The 17,776-nt window shown below is 38.3% G+C and overlaps 1 protein-coding gene across 2 annotated transcripts in view; it reads right to left on the reverse strand.

Annotated features, from left to right (window-relative positions):
* LOC123530514 (regulator of nonsense transcripts 2-like) overlaps window positions 1-17,776 on the reverse strand; it is a 91,631-nt gene that overhangs the window by 43,858 nt on the left and 29,997 nt on the right. The window contains exons 16-20 of one of the 2 annotated variants that reach the window (XM_053521198.1): window positions 17,645-17,720; window positions 15,241-15,393; window positions 3,542-3,565; window positions 1,798-1,889; window positions 534-619 (exon numbers count right to left, since the gene is read on the reverse strand). In XM_053521198.1, coding sequence (XP_053377173.1) covers window positions 534-619; window positions 1,798-1,889; window positions 3,542-3,565; window positions 15,241-15,393; window positions 17,645-17,720 — 431 coding nt within the window. The remainder of the gene's footprint in view (window positions 1-533; window positions 620-1,797; window positions 1,890-3,541; window positions 3,566-15,240; window positions 15,394-17,644; window positions 17,721-17,776) is intronic. The other variant, XM_053521199.1, reaches the window with a different exon arrangement.

The following is a 17,776-nucleotide window of genomic DNA, read 5'->3' on the forward strand; positions in this document are numbered from 1 at the left end:
AGGTTTCTTACTTTGTTCTATGAACTGTAAATAGACCGCCCTGACAAGTTTCTTATCTTGATCCATGAACAGTTAGTAAGGCCTTGTTCTATGAACAGTAAATAAGGCCTTGATGAGTATGTTACCTTGTTCTATGAACAGTAAATAAGGCCCTTGTTCTATGAACATTTATAAAACTCTCGTTCTATGAATAGTAAATAAGGCCCTGACAAGTTTCTCACCTTGTTCCATGAAAAGTAAATAAGGCCCTTACAAGTTTCTTACCCTGTTCCATGAAAAGTAAATAAGGCCCTTACAACTTTCTTACCCTGTTCCATGAACAGTTAACAAGGCCCTGATAAGTATCTTACATTGTTCTATGAACAGTAAATAAGGCCCTTGTTCTATGAACAGTTGATAAGACCCTCATTCTATGAACAGTAAATAAGGCCCTGACAAGTTTCTTACCTTGTTCTATGAACTGTAAATAAAGCGCTGACAAGTTTCTTACCTTGTTCTATGAACTGTAAATAAGGCCCTGACAAGTTTCTTACCTTGTTCTATGAACGGTAAATAAGGCCCTGACAAGTTTCTTTCTGTTGTTTTTGGTATTAAAATTCATACAAAATTCTATGGCAGCCTAAAAAAAAAAACAACAAAAAAACATAATGTTAAACAAAGCTTTATTAATAGTGGATAAACATAGATAACACATAACTAAATACTTTTTCTAGTTTATGTACAGTTAAACAACCACTCAAAGTCACAAGGGGAATATCAAAATACTCAAGTGCTCCAGGGTTCTGAGCAATTCAAAACTAGAAAATATAAGGAAAATTGCTGGGGACCAAACAAACTGCTCATCAGCCCTGGTGCCTGAGTCATTGGGAGCTTGAGTCATTGGTGTTCCTTGTAGTGTCTTCTGAAAATTTGAAGGAAACTACATTTTTCTGTTTGTTTGTTTGTTTTGGGTTTAACGCCGTTTTTCAACAGTATTTCAGTCATTTACGGCGGGGACATTTTTCTGAAGACAATGGTGGAATACAAATCACCTCAGACATTTTCACTTCGGTTGTGACAGACAAAACAGGTCTCTGAATGAGCAGAATGAGCAATTCTTATACTCAAGCTGACTGGACTAACTGCATGTCTCATACAGAACAAAAGTTATCAGTAAACTGAGGTTATGTTCCCAAATCCAGGTCTTCCAGTAAACAAATAAGGGGCAGTGCTTACACTGAGGGGGAGTGCTTACACTGAGGGGGAGTGTTTACACTGAGGTACACTGTAGAACATTTATAGCCTAATATTATGGAAGAATTTTTTTAATATGAAAGGATGAGTTACATTTATAAGGCAGGGGGACAATTTTAAATATATTAATGCATGTTTATTCTGTTCACTCAAAAGGCTTAACATTTATGTTTTTGTAAACAAAATGGAAGTACGCTCATTAGGGAGAGCTTTCATATTTAGCTATATGGTAGTATATGTATATCCTAAAAATATGATCAATAAATAGCAATGCATCAATGTTTGCTTGGGCTATATCCATTGAAACTATTACAGAATTCTCTTGTCAGCAAAATTCAACAATATGATAAATTTCGAAGGGCCGTAACTCTTGAACATGGCACTGTTCACGTATGTACTGAAAATATGCTCTAATCTGCATCATTGTTATATACTTCTGTAAGGTAAGTTTGGGCGGGATCCCTCCTAAACTGTAAAAGGAGTGTTGTAATGTATATGTTTTGGGAAACATACAGCATTTTGTATCATTTCAAAGCGTCATAACTTCTAAACAGCAACCAGTACCTTATCTATAAGATCTCTGTTAACACATGTTGGTAGTGACTGAGCATAGGCTTCAAACTGCATCTTCATCAGGCTGCCAGTCTCATCATCATCTGTAGTGTATAAATACATAATCAGGATCAAACAACAAATGTATGAGGTAGTTTCTGCATCAAATTTTAACTTTTATGATGTATTGTTTAGTAAGTTAAAGCCAGTAAAATATTGATTATTTCAAAGGTGAAAAACTAAATCTGTGTACCAATGAATGCAGAGTTTACATGTAGTCAAACCTGTGCTACTTGCAACTTGCCAACAGAGTATCCGTCTATAATAGCCAGTATTTCAATTTCATATTTGCCCTCTGTTTTAACCCAAGATTAAAGACCGAAAGCAAATTAAGAGCACCTTTTGGCTCTACTAAGTGTGGCCGTTCTACACAGGTTTAACTATACAGTATTACATGAGTACCTATAAATAGTAACAATTTTGTGCAGAAAATTTTCCTGTCATCGCATCTCTTCATGCATTATCACATTATCGTATTTAGCCCCACGGCCATTATCAATAATGGCCTTGCCTTTAGAGCGGGAAATTAACGTCCGTAAACAGAAATGATGTCACAACCTCACATGGAGGCAAAACATCAAATTGTTCAGTTTTTTGTTATCTGTAGCAGAACGTCGTGTTTTTTTTTGTTTGTTTGGTTTTTTTTTTGCTTTTTTTTTTTTTTCGTAAAATAACTTTTTTCAATCCAAAATTGTACTATAAGCAAACAAGAACTGTCAGTGGACAGCGTGCTCAACTATTCTCAGTGCCCGGGGTGAGTAAGATAGCTCCCCTATTCTTTGAACAGTCGAGCTAAAAATACACCTATAAAAGCACAAGTTTGATATAATACAGTATATAATAGAAATAAAATTTATGCCAGTAGATGCTAGTACCCATAAAATGGCATACTAAACTGTTCTTACTATATTATAGGTAAACGTAATAAAAAATAAATACACAGGAGACCAGTGCCTTTGAGTGATAATGGCCCTGGAAGAAGATAATAGGCCTCGTAAAACACCACTCCCTTGAGCACCAGTGGCTAGAGTATCAAGGCTAATCGAATCAATTCATGTAGTCCCTGACAGTTTTCCCATACTCTCTATGTGTGGATGACCCGAAACCATGTATAACTCAAGCATTTTGCCCATCCCCTTGCAAATCTGAGTGATCTGTTTTTGACTGTTTATACTTTACAAATATTGTAGGATGATCCTAAGGTTGAGAGATATAACATCATGCATTGTTTTTAAACAGTTATCTTATATAATTTCAACATAAACTAGAGGTGCTTTTGAGAAAAGCGCATGTCTCCCACAACTGCCTAATCATCTGAATAGTAAGTCTGTCTTCATATACTGTTTACGTGTTGGAGTAAGCGGCCTATTGGAAATTAACATGTTGGAGTAACCAGCTTATCGGTAATTATGTTTAAGTGCCTCATTGTGAAGTGCCTGAGCCAATCTGGTTATTTATCAAACCTGGCAAAGGATTTATCAGCAAACACATTTTGTTAAAGTTTGGTGAAGATCCATACACAGACAGGAGTAAATCAATATGTCTCCCACACCACTGTGTGGTGGGAGACATAACAAGCAACTAATAATTAAAAACAAACAAAATCTAACAGAACCGCAAAAAATTTATAAATGCTTATCAATGGATGAAATTAAAAAGCCAAGAGTGAACTTTTCAAAACATAAACAGAACTCACGTTTCTTTGTCTTCACCATAAAATCTTTCATACAACACAGAAAAGCATGAATAGGTCAGAATAGATCTATAAAATTACAACTTTCAAATGCAAGTAAATATAGTATTAAATGTCATAAATATGCTTTTTAAATAGAACAGTTACTTATACCTACAGGAAAAATCCTAGATTCAAGGTCTAATGTACACAAGCTGGAAAAAACAACCACACTTTCCACAATTATACTTTATGTCTTGTAATGCCGTTTAGAGATGGTCCACACAACAATCTTTGGAACCAGCAGGTCTATTTATAGCAATTTCAAGATGGCTTACAAGATATTACATATTATTTTCAATTAAAAATAATATAATCTATTTTTGCGATGGAAGCGTCGTATGTTGCTATGGTTATGGTCACTAGGTGGCGCAGTCACGTGATAATCTCGTTCGGATTCATTCATGCAAGGCCATACCCAGATATTCGGTCTTTCCGGTGAACGTCTTCGTGCAGTACACATCGCTGTAATTTAAATAAGTAAATATCGAGTTGTATCTGACTATCTTTAAGCTGCAATGCCTGGCAGAGGAAGAGGGGTTAAAAGGAAGGCCACTTCTCAACGAAGGAACGATGATGGGCAAGAAACTAGGCTTACACAACCAGATCCAGGTAATTTACGTTCAGGTTCTGTTATAAATTTTGAAGAAATTATTAGGGCAGCGGGTATCTTGCCCGAGGGGTGTGGTGGCAATGTAAATGAAAATGCCTTGCGTCCAAACACTAGGTCCAGAGCGAATCGTACATGTAACGAGTCTGTAAATGTAGATGAACAAGAAACTCGATCTAGCGCAGGAGCTCAAATAAACCTTTCCGACAGTACGCAGGGTATCGAACCTTTAAGTAACGAGTTACATATTTCTGACAGTCGGGACGAAATTATTCCTCCCTATATTCAGTCTCTAGGCAACGTTTGTGGTTCTGACGCTACTGCACATGCTCCTGCTAGTCCGGAAATTACACGTTTGTCGTATGATGACATAGCGGCACACGTGCCAGCAACTATAAAACAACAAATAGCTAGAGGCGAGTATGTTAACCTTGCACTTTTACTAAAGGGCGCTGTAGAATTGGCAGATTATTGTCGGCCTAACGGTGGAATTTTGCAACTGTCTGATAACGGCACACTTGAAACACAATCAAAACAATGCAAAGAAAAGGTTAGTTGCATTGAAAAATGGTCGGACGCGTTCTTGATATTTGCGTCTATTTACCTTTCGTCACATGTAAACAAAACTTACGAAATTTTGCATTATATGTGGATTATCCGTGAATGCGCGGCCAAACAAGGCGGCTACTCGTGGCGGGAATACGACGAACAGTTTCGTCTCAGGCAAGCATTACAGCTCTCATCTTGGGCTATGATAAACAACGACTTGTGGTGGCGTTGCGTTCAATTGCGTCCTGGTCCTACGCCCGAACGGACGCCCGGGGCGCGAAGTCGTAAATTATGCCGCCAGTTTAATGAAGGCCGATGCTTATGGCCTGAATGTAAATTTAGTCATGCATGCTCGGAGTGTGGCGCCGCACATTCAGCGGTAAACTGTTATACAAAACCGCGCACCGAAAAAACGTTGTTTCAGACAAGTACCTCTTCGTACCCGAGGAAAAGTCAGTTTCAATACAACTCCCGAGGCAGCTTTAACTTCAGAGGCCGAGGCCGTGGTGCCTATAGGGGTTCGAACCTCTACAGAAATGCAAACAGTCGACAGTAAATCTATGTCTGTCCCGCAAAATCTAGATGTCATTAATTTAGCAACTACACCAATTAACATTCTGGCTTTACGTAGATATATATCACTGTATAAACACAAGTATTCATCTTCTCTGTTAAATGGTTTTTTATCGGGTTTCAGTATGCATTATTCAGGGCCCCGTAGAGCTCGAGAATGTAAAAATCTCAGATCGGCGTTGCAAAATCCAGGTATCGTACGAGAAAAAATAAATAAAGAAATTTCAGCTGGTAGAATGGCCGGTCCCTTCTTTGAAAAACCCTTTCAAAATCTTATAGTTTCACCTGTCGGGCTTGTACCTAAAAAAAATCCGGGAGATTTCAGATTAATTCATCATCTGTCCTTTCCCGAAGGTGAATCGGTGAATGATTTTATAGATAGGAAATTTTGTTCGGTGAAATACACCGATTTTGATGAAGCAGTAAATATGATCCAGGTTTTAGGTAAAAACTGCAAACTCTTCAAAATGGATCTAAAAAATGCATTTCGTTTATTACCAATCAGAAGTAAAGATTTTGAATTGCTGGGTTTAAAGTTTCAAGGTCAATATTTTGTCGACAAGGCTCTGCCGTTTGGTGCAGCTGTCAGTTGTAATACATTTGAACAATTTTCAACATTTTTGGAATTTGTGGTTAAAAGCAAAATGACGTCAGGACCGCTCATACATTATCTCGATGACTTTCTGGGTGGGGATAAGACATTTTCTTTATGCAAAGCATTGATGGTCACTTTTACGGAATGTATGGAAGAGTTAAATGTTCCGTTAGCAGAGGAAAAAACCGAGGGACCTTCCGAAATAATTGTGTTTCTAGGTCTCGAACTTGACTCTATAAAAATGCAGGTGCGTATCCCGTCTCAAAAAATTGAAGAGGTGGTGCAAAAAATCCAGGAACTTCTTAGCAAAAAGAAGGCCACTCTGAAAGAAATGCAATCTATTATAAGGTCGCTCAATTTTTGTTGTCGAGCTATTGTCGCCGGCAGACCTTTCTGCCGACGATTGATTAACGCTACCTGTGGTTTGTCAAAACCATACCAGCATCTGAGAGTCGGACAGGGTATCAGATTAGATTTAGAAATGTGGTTGTCATTTTTTAAAAATCACAACGGCGTCTCGGTTTTTCACGATAGATTTTGGCTATCGAATGATGACGTGCAATTGTTTACGGACAGTGCCGGAGGTCCTGGGTTAGGTTTTGGCATCTTTTTTCAAGGCCATTGGTGCCAAGCAAAGTGGCCCGAGTCTTGGAGAAATCAACACGTTACGGATGACATAACAGTTTTAGAGTTATTTCCCATTCTGGTGGCAGTATTCATTTGGGGCCATAAATTAGAGAACAAAAAAATAAAATTTAATTGTGATAATGAGGCCGTCGTTTGCATTTTGAATTCACTGACTTCTAAGTCTGAAAGGGTAATGTGTGTACTCAGGGCCCTGACCCTGAAATGCTTGAAACTTAACATCTTGTTGAGGGCCAGTCACGTGTCAGGCGTACATAACTCTATCTGCGATGCTCTGTCTCGTTTCCAGGACGCCAGATTCAGGAAATTAGCTCCGGAAGCCGACAGGTATCCTGCCCTTGTGCCCCAGCATCTCTGGACCATCTTCGAGCCACAGCAAAGTATTTAATGCAAGGCAGCATTGCCTTGAATACATTACAGACATATGATACAGCTCTCAGTGCGTTCCATACTTTTAGGATGTCCTACAAATTAGATTCTTGTTGGCCCACCAATTCGCAACAGGTGATTTTATTTATAACTCACTGTTCTGAGCTAGGTTTGGCATCAAAAACGATTAAAACGCACATTGCCGGCATTACTTACTTCCATAAAGCTAATGGGTGGGCTGACTTTACGGGAAATTTTGTAATTGCGAAGCTTTTAGAAGGGTACAGTCGTATGAGGAAATCGGTAGATTTGAGAGCACCTATAACAAAACGAGTTTTAGCTATTTTAATTACGGAACTCCCCGGGATAACCTTTAGTCTGTACGAAACGAAACTATTCACTGCCATTTGGGTCCTAGCATATTTTGGTCTATTTAGGGTGAGCGAACTTGTGATTTCCTCCGCTGTAGATTTTGATGAAGCAGTAAATATGATCCAGGTTTTAGGTAAAAACTGCAAACTCTTCAAAATGGATCTAAAAAATGCATTTCGTTTATTACCAATCAGAAGTAAAGATTTTGAATTGCTGGGTTTAAAGTTTCAAGGTCAATATTTTGTCGACAAGGCTCTGCCGTTTGGTGCAGCTGTCAGTTGTAATACATTTGAACAATTTTCAACATTTTTGGAATTTGTGGTTAAAAGCAAAATGACGTCAGGACAGCTCATACATTATCTCGATGACTTTCTGGGTGGGGATAAGACATTTTCTTTATGCAAAGCATTGATGGTCACTTTTACGGAATGTATGGAAGAGTTAAATGTTCCGTTAGCAGAGGAAAAAACCGAGGGACCTTCCGAAATAATTGTGTTTCTAGGTCTCAAACTTGACTCTATAAAAATGCAGGTGCGTATCCCGTCTCAAAAAATTGAAGAGGTGGTGCAAAAAATCCAGGAACTTCTTAGCAAAAAGAAGGCCACTCTGAAAGAAATGCAATCTATTATAGGGTCGCTCAATTTTTGTTGTCGAGCTATTGTCGCCGGCAGACCTTTCTGCCGACGATTGATTAACGCTACCTGTGGTTTGTCAAAACCATACCAGCATCTGAGAGTCGGACAGGGTATCAGATTAGATTTAGAAATGTGGTTGTCATTTTTTAAAAATCACAACGGCGTCTCGGTTTTTCACGATAGATTTTGGCTATCGAATGATGACGTGCAATTGTTTACGGACAGTGCCGGAGGTCCTGGGTTAGGTTTTGGCATCTTTTTTCAAGGCCATTGGTGCCAAGCAAAGTGGCCCGAGTCTTGGAGAAATCAACACATTACGGATGACATAACAGTTTTAGAGTTATTTCCCATTCTGGTGGCAGTATTCATTTGGGGTAATTGCGAAGCTTTTAGAAGGGTACAGCCGTATGAGGAAATCGGTAGATTTGAGAGCACCTATAACAAAACGAGTTTTAGCTATTTTAATTACGGAACTCCCCGGGATAACCTTTAGTCTGTACGAAACGAAACTATTCACTGCCATTTGGGTCCTAGCATATTTTGGTCTATTTAGGGTGAGCGAACTTGTGATTTCCTCCGCTGTAGGGTCGTTTGATTGCCTAAAGTTTGAAGACATAACTGTACACGACCACTACATATCCGTTAGATTACTCAAACACAAAACTAATCAGCGTGGCGTGCCTACCATTCTTCAGATTCCCGAGGAACGCGATTCAATGCTATGTCCGGTCAAAACCATGCGCGAGTTCTTGGAAATAAGACCAAAGGCAGACGGACCTTTATTTTGTCATGCCGATAGTAAATTTGTTACTAGGTATCAATTTACAGCGCTTTTATTAAAATGTGTCTCTAAGGCTGGGCTAGCACATAATAAGTTCAGGTCACATAGTTTTCGGATAGGTAGGGCATCGGACCTGTCGGTGATGGGATTAGCGCCGTCTGACATTAAAGCTATGGGTCGTTGGTCCTCTGATATCTATAAAGTTTATATCAGGTGATCAATCTAGCTCAGTGTTTATATTATTTTCACAGATATCTGGATATTAGGGGACTCCATTCCATTCTGGGCCGGCGTCCGAGCAAAAGAAACAAAGAAACAGAACTTCAAAGCACCAAGTCAGAAGATCATAGGTTGGTGGGGAATAAGGGGTATGTCGTGGAATGATTTCCGCCATTCAATCCAGTGCAATGTGCTACTTATGAAGAGCCCGGATCTTTTATTCATCCACCTTGGTGGTAATGATTTAGTGTCCATGTCCCTAACAAGATTAAGAAATACAATCAAACGCGAACTGCGTACTTACGTGAAGCCATGCCGGATAGCGTCATTATATGGACTGACATTTTACAACGTCTATCATGGGGAGTTCCGGACTCTGAAATTTCTAGAATTGAGTCTAAACGTAAACGTATTAACCGTTGGGGTAGACAACAGGTACAGTTGCATACCCGATCAGATACATTATGTGTGGATATAGACATCAAAACCCCGGGTTTTTTTCGCCAGGACGGGGTTCATTTGTCGGACGTTGGATTGGAATTTTATCTCGATTCCATCCGGGATTCAATGTTAAAGTACCTTTAAGTAGTCGTTTTGTTATAAATGCCTTCATAAATATGAAGGGTTAAAGTATAGATCTATCAAACGGGTTAAACGTATCTGTAGAATTTTGGGGAAATAAATTTAATTAAATTTATTGTGGCGGAAAATTCTATTTTTGCGGGACGGGCAGGCATGCGCATACGTTTCAATCATTATGAGGTAAATTGCGGATCGATACTTCACTTTGGACGACTAAGGTCGCAGCTCCATTGGTGGTTGGAAGCCGCCATTTACATTAAAAATTTTGACTAAAATATCAGTTTTTGCCATAACAGAGATCTGATTAATGTTATAATGACGTAAACGCTTGGTCCGTTTACGGTACATATAGTGTGCACGTGCTCCGTGTGGTCCGTTTTTCAAGTGCTGATATAAACCGCTAGGTCGGTTTAGTTTTGTGAACCGCTAGGTCGGTTTAGTTTTGTGAACCGCTAGGTCGGTTTAGTTTTGTGAACCGCTAGGTCGGTTTAGTTGCGTATACTGCTAGGTTGTACACGTGCTCTCTGTGATTATTAGTCAACCGCTAGGCCGGTTGCGTGTATTTTACTGACCATGTTAGTGTACGTGAACTAGGTTTTGCCCATAACTACGTAGCGTAACTCCTAGTTGCACGATAAGTTCGGCAATTCTAAGTAGATAATAATCAAACAACATGCGCTTGCTTGCTTGTCCCGCAGCTGGCCGGTATTGGTACAACTTGGGTTATCACACAGCTCCTAGTGTAATTTTCATCGCGGCCATTTCTGCCATCTATCAATAAATATATCGTCGTACGTGCATATTCATACTGTTATTTATTTTGTGCGAATGTTATAAATATCGTACATAATCAATCATTAAATTTGGTAACGTTTTTATCGGTGTTCCGTTTTCTTGCTTCTCTTAGTCATAAAATAATACATATTATTTTCAATTAAAAATAATATAATTTATTTTTGCGATGGAAGCGTCGTATGTTGCTATGGTTATGGTCACTAGGTGGCGCGGTCACGTGATAATCTCGTTCGGATTCATTCATGCAAGGCCATACCCAGATATTCGGTCTTTCCGGTGAACGTCTTCGTGCAGTACACATCGCTGTAATTTAAATAAGCCCACCCACCACACCCTTCAGATTGTATAAATGTTTAGTTTTTGTAAACGAGCATAGAGAAAGAGTAATTTTGCAATATAGAGACCATATAATGTTATTGTTAATGAGTCTGGTTATTATTACTTGTAAAACGTTTGTTTGAAGTGGTTAAAGCACTTGTTTGAAGTTTTCTTAAAGTTAACTAATTTATATGTCACTGTTGTATCTGGACAAAGTACTGCTGTTGGAATTTTGTATGCTTGCAGATTTTACCTTGTTATCCATATGGAACTATATTATGGGAACAGCTATGCACGTACGATGCGCACCTAGAAACCAATAATAGACTCATGAATAGACTGTATGCTTGGCTACACAGCATTAACTCCGCACAACACATTTCAAACAACCGGCGACATGGAACGCCAATGTATCAATGAACAGTGTTTAGCTGCTATTTACGGAGTACGCTGGTTTCAATGGAGTAATTTCCACGCAGAATTAACTTTTATAAATTACGTCAAATAATAACTTTAGTATGCTTGGCTACACAGAATTAACTCGGCACAACACATTTCAAACAACACAAGGTATCAATGGGAATTTACAGAGTACGCTGGTTTGGACAGAGTAGTTTCCATAATGAATGAACTTCAATAAATTTACAACAAATAATAACTTCAGAGGCAGTTGTTAATTTTTGCTAGAACTATGTTTAATAGTATAGACAAGATATGCTCCGTACAGATTGACCTCGGATTTCACCAGTCACAGCCGGAAGCTGCGCAAGGCTCTTACTAGTTGCGCTTAGACAGAACATTATATGCCAGGAATGGAAGTATCAGAGACAGTTAAGTCAGGTTAGGGAAACCTGCAACATTACTTTTGTTTTTATTTAACGATGTGACTTTATTCATATTGTGTGTTGGGACAAGTTATTTCTATATCAGAGATTTTGTATTACCGTAATGAGTGCATTCATTTAAATATAATTATGTGACATTGGATGACAGGCCATACGGCAACTCTAGGTGACGCCATGAGCCAGTGAACATTATAGACAGTGTTTGAACTGGTAAGGTAGCCTGTAATATCTACGAATAACTTTTTAATATGTTGTATTCCTTTCCGATTATTAAGATACTGTGTTTTTCTATTACAAGTAACTTGGTTAAATAATCCAATAAGTCGCGATGTAAGGGATCTCCGGCTGCGGGATCGGCGAGCATGCGTATTTCAAATATAAATGCTTTAATGTAAATTGAGGTTCAATACTTCATTCTGGGCGGCCAGGTGCACAGCTCCTTTGGTTGTTGGTAACCTCTGTTTACGAATTTTACTCAGTACTTTTAAATAATATTTAAAAAGCTTTATTCTAGCTAAAGTTAGGTAAATTGCGGATCGATACTTCACTTTGGACGACTAAGGTCGCAGCTCCATTGGTGGTTGGAAGCCGCCATTTACATTAAAAATTTTGACTAAATTATCAGTTTTTGCCATAACAGAGATCTGATTAATGTTATAATGACGTAAACGCTTGGTCCGTTTACGGTACATATAGTGTGCACGTGCTCCGTGTGGTCCGTTTTTCAAGTGCTGATATAAACCGCTAGGTCGGTTTAGTTTTGTGAACCGCTAGGTCGGTTTAGTTTTGTGAACCGGTTTAGTTTTGTGAACCGCTAGGTCGGTTTAGTTTTGTGAACCGCTAGGTCGGTTTAGTTGCGTATACTGCTAGGTTGTACACGTGCTCTCTGTGATTATTAGTCAACCGCTAGGTCGGTTGCGTGTATTTTACTGACCATGTTAGTGTACGTGAACTAGGTTTTGCCCATAACTACGTAGCGTAACTCCTAGTTGCACGATAAGTTCGGCAATTCTAAGTAGATAATAATCAAACAACATGCGCTTGCTTGCTTGTCCCGCAGCTGGCCGGTATTGGTACAACTTGGGTTATCACACAGCTCCTAGTGTAATTTTCATCGCGGCCATTTCTGCCATCTATCAATAAATATATCGTCGTACGTGCATATTCATACTGTTATTTATTTTGTGCGAATGTTATAAATATCGTACATAATCAATCATTAAATTTGGTAACGTTTTTATCGGTGTTCCGTTTTCTTGCTTCTCTTAGTCATAAAATAAATTAAGATACATGAGGTGTTTAGTGTTGTTATATTTTCTAGTTCTTTGTGATCATGGTGTCCATTCTTTATCTGTGAAATATAATTCAGTTTAAGCAAGTGCTTGGGGAATTTTTGAGTATTGCACTTTCCATTACCTCTCATCAACAGACTCCGTTAAACTGTGTCTGCTATTACTGGTTGGGTTTTATGCTTTCAAAGGATGTTCTTGTAGATCTTATTCAAAAGGAGTGAGAGTAGTTCACCAACTTTTTGCAAGGGATGGAGGGATGCCTTGTGGCCCCCACAACTTTGTTCACCCCAGAAAAAACAAGAGGGTCATGATGACCCTGAATCGCTCACCTGAGTAATATGGGCCACCTGTTTAAAATGGCAAACTGATGCTAAAATATTAAAAAGTAGGTCAGTAGGTCAAATTCATGGTCACTGAAAGTCAGTTTTAAGATCGGTGTACAAAACTGTATATATCATCCAAATTTCAAGGCTGTATCTTAAAAAACTAGAAAGTAGGTCAGTAGGTCAAGGTCAGAGTCAAGTGACCCCTAATCACTTGGGGTCATTAGGTAATTATAATTGAGCAGTCTAGGAAATATGATCTGATAATTTTTAAAGTATTTATTCCTATATAACTCGTATAACAAGTGACCCCCCAGGGCGGGCCTCTTTTCACCCTAGGGACATAACTTGAACAATCTTGTTAGAGGTCCACTACACAATGTTATATACCAAATATCAAAGGCCTAGGCCTTGAACTTTCAGACAAGAAGATTTCTAAAAAAAATTTCCTACATAAGTCTGTAAAACTTGGGACCCCCACCACAGGGCCTCTTTTCACCCAAGGGGCATAATTTGAACAATTTCTGTAGAGCACCACTAGGCAATGCTACATACCAAATGTCAAAAGCCTAGGCCTTGCAGTTTCAGGCAAGAAGATTTTTCCTATACATATGTCTATATAAAACTTAGGACCCCCAGGGCGGGGCCTCCTTTCATCCCAGGGTAATAGTTTGAACAATCTTGGTAGAGAACCACAAGGTAATGCTACATATCAAATATCAAAGGCCTAGGTCTTGTAATTTCAGACAAGAAGATTTTTGAAGTTTTTTCCTATATAAGTCTATGTAAAACTTGGGACCCCTGGGATGGGGCCACTTTTTACCCCAGGGGCATAATTAGAATAATTTTCATAGAGGACCATTAGATGATGTCACATGCCAAATATCAAGGTTCTATGCCTTGCGGTTTTGGACAAGAAGATTTTTAAAGTTTTTCCTTTCAGTTGCCATGGCAACCACAGTTCTTCATGGAATTCAATTCTTTTAACAATTTTGAAAGGGGGCATCTAAGGATCCTTTCTGTGAAGTTTGGTGTAATTCTACCCAGTGGTTTTCAAGAAGATTTTTTCAGAAAATGCTGACGGACACACGACAATACGGACGACGGACGGTAAGCAGTCACAAAAGCTCACCATGAGCCTTTGGCTCAGGTGAACTAAAAATCAGGCTATCACAACAAGTGATTCATACCGCTACAAAACTGATTTGTCAGAGATAATAAGAATATTTATGATTTCTTGCAATACTTTTAATTAATAATTTATGCTTCACAAATGAGTTCCCTTCAAGGGAGTGATGGTAATCAAGGCTTGCAACTCTTTTTTAACATTTATCATGCTCATTCTGATTTTGCTTCTCATGCTTTTAAAATACATCTCTTTGCAATTGAACAATGTATCAAGTAAAACTAAGCTTTCCTTACTGGACAGAAAATTATTTTCTAAAATGTTTACAATGTGGAAATTTAAGAACAAAAGGGAAACAACTCTGACTGACAGACCTATCACTCCAACCTGTCACATTCCCTAACTGCTGTCTATCACTGTATCAAATTACAGTAAATTATCATAATGTTAAAAAAATTGGAAAAATAATGTAAATGGGATAGTTTTACAAGTATTCAAAACACAGCTATGGTTCTTATGCTCTAATCTTCCTCTCATTGCCATCTACAGGCTTTCAAGTGGTATCTGAGAAAAATACAGATTTTGCAAAATAAAGCCAAAATTCATGAAAATCCTGTTAATATATTATGTGAATCAAATGTAGGTAACAGTCTGCTTTATTCGGATTTAACCCTCAGCCTGCTGGTGGCATGTGATTCTGGCTTTGTGACCAGTGCAGACAAAGATCAGCCTGCACTGTTTGCTATTCAGTCAGTATCTTTTAGGTGAGCAGCCCCTTTAACAGTTAATAGTACTGTCCAAACTGAAAGATGGACAAGTTTGTTATAGAAATTAGCCAAATAAGGGTTAAGTCACACAGACACAAATCATATCAAAGTGCAGCCAACAGCCAACCACAAGCAAACTTCTTATACAAACAATTCTACAGTAGTAGAGAAAGGGTGAGTCGGGGAAGGGTGCAACTGATTTAAAGACACTAATGTGAACCATTCAGCCATGAAGGCCTCTGCTACAAATTACTCTGTGTGTGTTACCTTCAACTACTGGAGGAAGAAGTTGTTCTATGGCGGCTTCCTCATCTTTACTATCATCAACTGTCTTTGTGTCATCTTTAGACTGCTCCTCAGCCAGTTGTTGCTGTGTTTCCATCTCACGCTCTACATCCTCTATATCCAGGTTCTCCATGTCTAAAAACAACAAAATGTTAACATCAAAGAATGATAAACAAGTTGTTTTTTGATACCAATCTTCTTAGCATAAGGAAGAAAATAAAACCATTTTCTCTCAATTTAAAGTAACTGTTTACTATTCAACATATGCAAAGGCAAGCTGCATGTGTTGTATAAATGCCAGGGCAGTCCAATTTATGCTTATCGTAAAAAGTCACCTCGACTTCATCTCAGTGTTGTTATATTTTCTGGTCCTTCGGGATCATTGATTTCAACTCATTTAGATTTGAAGTTTGAATACTGCTTAAGCCGGTGCTAAGGGGCGTGGGCAGTGTTGCATTTTCCATTACAGCTCATGAACAGACTCGATCAAACCGAGTCTGCAATTTTCACTGTTTGCCTTGTTCTCAGTTCTTCCGAGGGATCTACTTTTCAGATTTTATTTACTTTACAACAGCGGGTGTTAAGTGCTGTGTGGCGGCCGTAAAAAGTTGCCCCGACTTCATCTCAGTGTTGTTATATTTTCTGGTCCTTCGGGATCATTGATTTCAACTCATTTAGATTTGAAGATTGAATACTGCTTAAGCGGTGCTAGGGGGCGTGGGCAGTGTTGCTTTTCCATTACAGCTCTGAACAGCTCGATCAAACCGAGTCTGCATTTTCACGTTTGCTTGTTCCATTCTTCGAGGGATCTATTTTCAGATTTTATTTACTTTACAACAGCGGGTGTTAAGTGCTGTGTGGCGGCCGTAAAAAGTTGCCCCGACTTCATCTCAGTGTTGTTATATTTTCTGGTCCTTCGGGATCATTGATTTCAACTCATTTAGATTTGAAGATTGAATACTGCTTAAGCCGGTGCTAGGGGTGCGTGGGCAGTGTTGCATTTTCCGTTACTGCTCATGAACAGACAATCAAACTGAGTCTGCAATTTTCACTGTTTGCTTTGTTCTCGGTGCTTCCGAGGGATCTACTTTTCAGATTTTATGCAGAAACACTAATGTGAAAATCGGGTAAGTGAATACACAGCGCAAAGTGAATACTCATAAATGAGAGGCGTTATTTACTCAGTATACTCCTTTTATGAAACTACTATTTAAAAGATGTTAAGAATTAGACAGGATTATTTATCAACTTTAAAAGATTTTACAAGATAAATTGCAATTGACAACTGTAAGAGATTTGCAAGTTTATTAAAACTGAACGACAATTCTTTTTATGATATCGTCATTTTGCAATAATAAAAGGGAGGAGAATTCCCAATTTCACTAGTTTTATCTTCTTAACTCATACGAAAATGTCCATGAGTAACAAGAGCACCGCCTGCGAGTGCCATTTCTCATCTGGAAGTGCTGGACTATACGTAAGAAAAGAGCTATAGTTCAGATTTTCTAAGTACAAAAAGGGGCATAATTCTGACAAAATGCAGGTTAGTTATCGTTCTTGGCCTGCATAGTCCCCTAATGATGACACACAAGTGTGCAAAGTTTCAAAGCTGTAGCTCTTACAGTTTTTGAGAAAAGGTGACCTAAACAAGAATTTTAACCAAGAAACTAAAATATTCTAAGTACAAAAAGGGCATTATTCTGACAAAAGGCAAATCAGAGTTATGGTTCTTGGCCTACATAATTCCCTAATGATGATAAACAAGTGTGCAATGTTTCAAAGCTGCAGCTCTTACAGTATTGAGAAAAAGTGGACCTAAACAAAATTGTAACCAATGCCGACGCCAATCAAGTGACAGACAATACCTCGTAGATTTTTTTCAAAAATCAGATGAGCTAAAAATGAGTAATGATAACTGCTATTTTTGAGAACAAAATCTATAACAACATATGTGTATAGCTAAAATTGTGAAAACCTGTTTATTTAGGCATTCCACCCACCTGCAGCATTGCCAAATAAACCAAAATGATTTGGCTACCAGTAAAAAATACTGACAGCCCAATGGGCTAATAATAAATTTGCAGTTTTCTGAAACAATGAAGTGAGTTATCAAAATATCAACTGAAAGGATGTGATTTCTTCAACAAATGATTGTGAGGATGTATAACAGTACACTGTATTATAGTCAAAACTATTAACCACACGCAAATACTTTTAACTATTAACTGGCAAGTCATTCAGAATTTTATAACACATTAAAAGAAATGTACTGTTTTTATCTCTTCTTCAGCACAACAAACTCTTGTTGAACTACTAACTGGTCAACAGCACAAACTATGTAATGGTGGTTTATAAGAGGAGTCATGTAATAACATTATCTGGTTACCATCTTCTAGTCCTGTCTCTGGTTCTGTCTCTTTTACTTCATCTTTACTAGCTGACTCACTCTCTTTATACAATATCTGAAATACATACATGCTCATGCATTTTCAAGACAGAACTTGATCTACCTATATAG

The sequence above is a fragment of the Mercenaria mercenaria genome, chromosome 13, assembly GCF_021730395.1.
Source record: "Mercenaria mercenaria strain notata chromosome 13, MADL_Memer_1, whole genome shotgun sequence".
NCBI classification, from domain to species: Eukaryota; Metazoa; Mollusca; class Bivalvia; order Venerida; family Veneridae; genus Mercenaria; species Mercenaria mercenaria.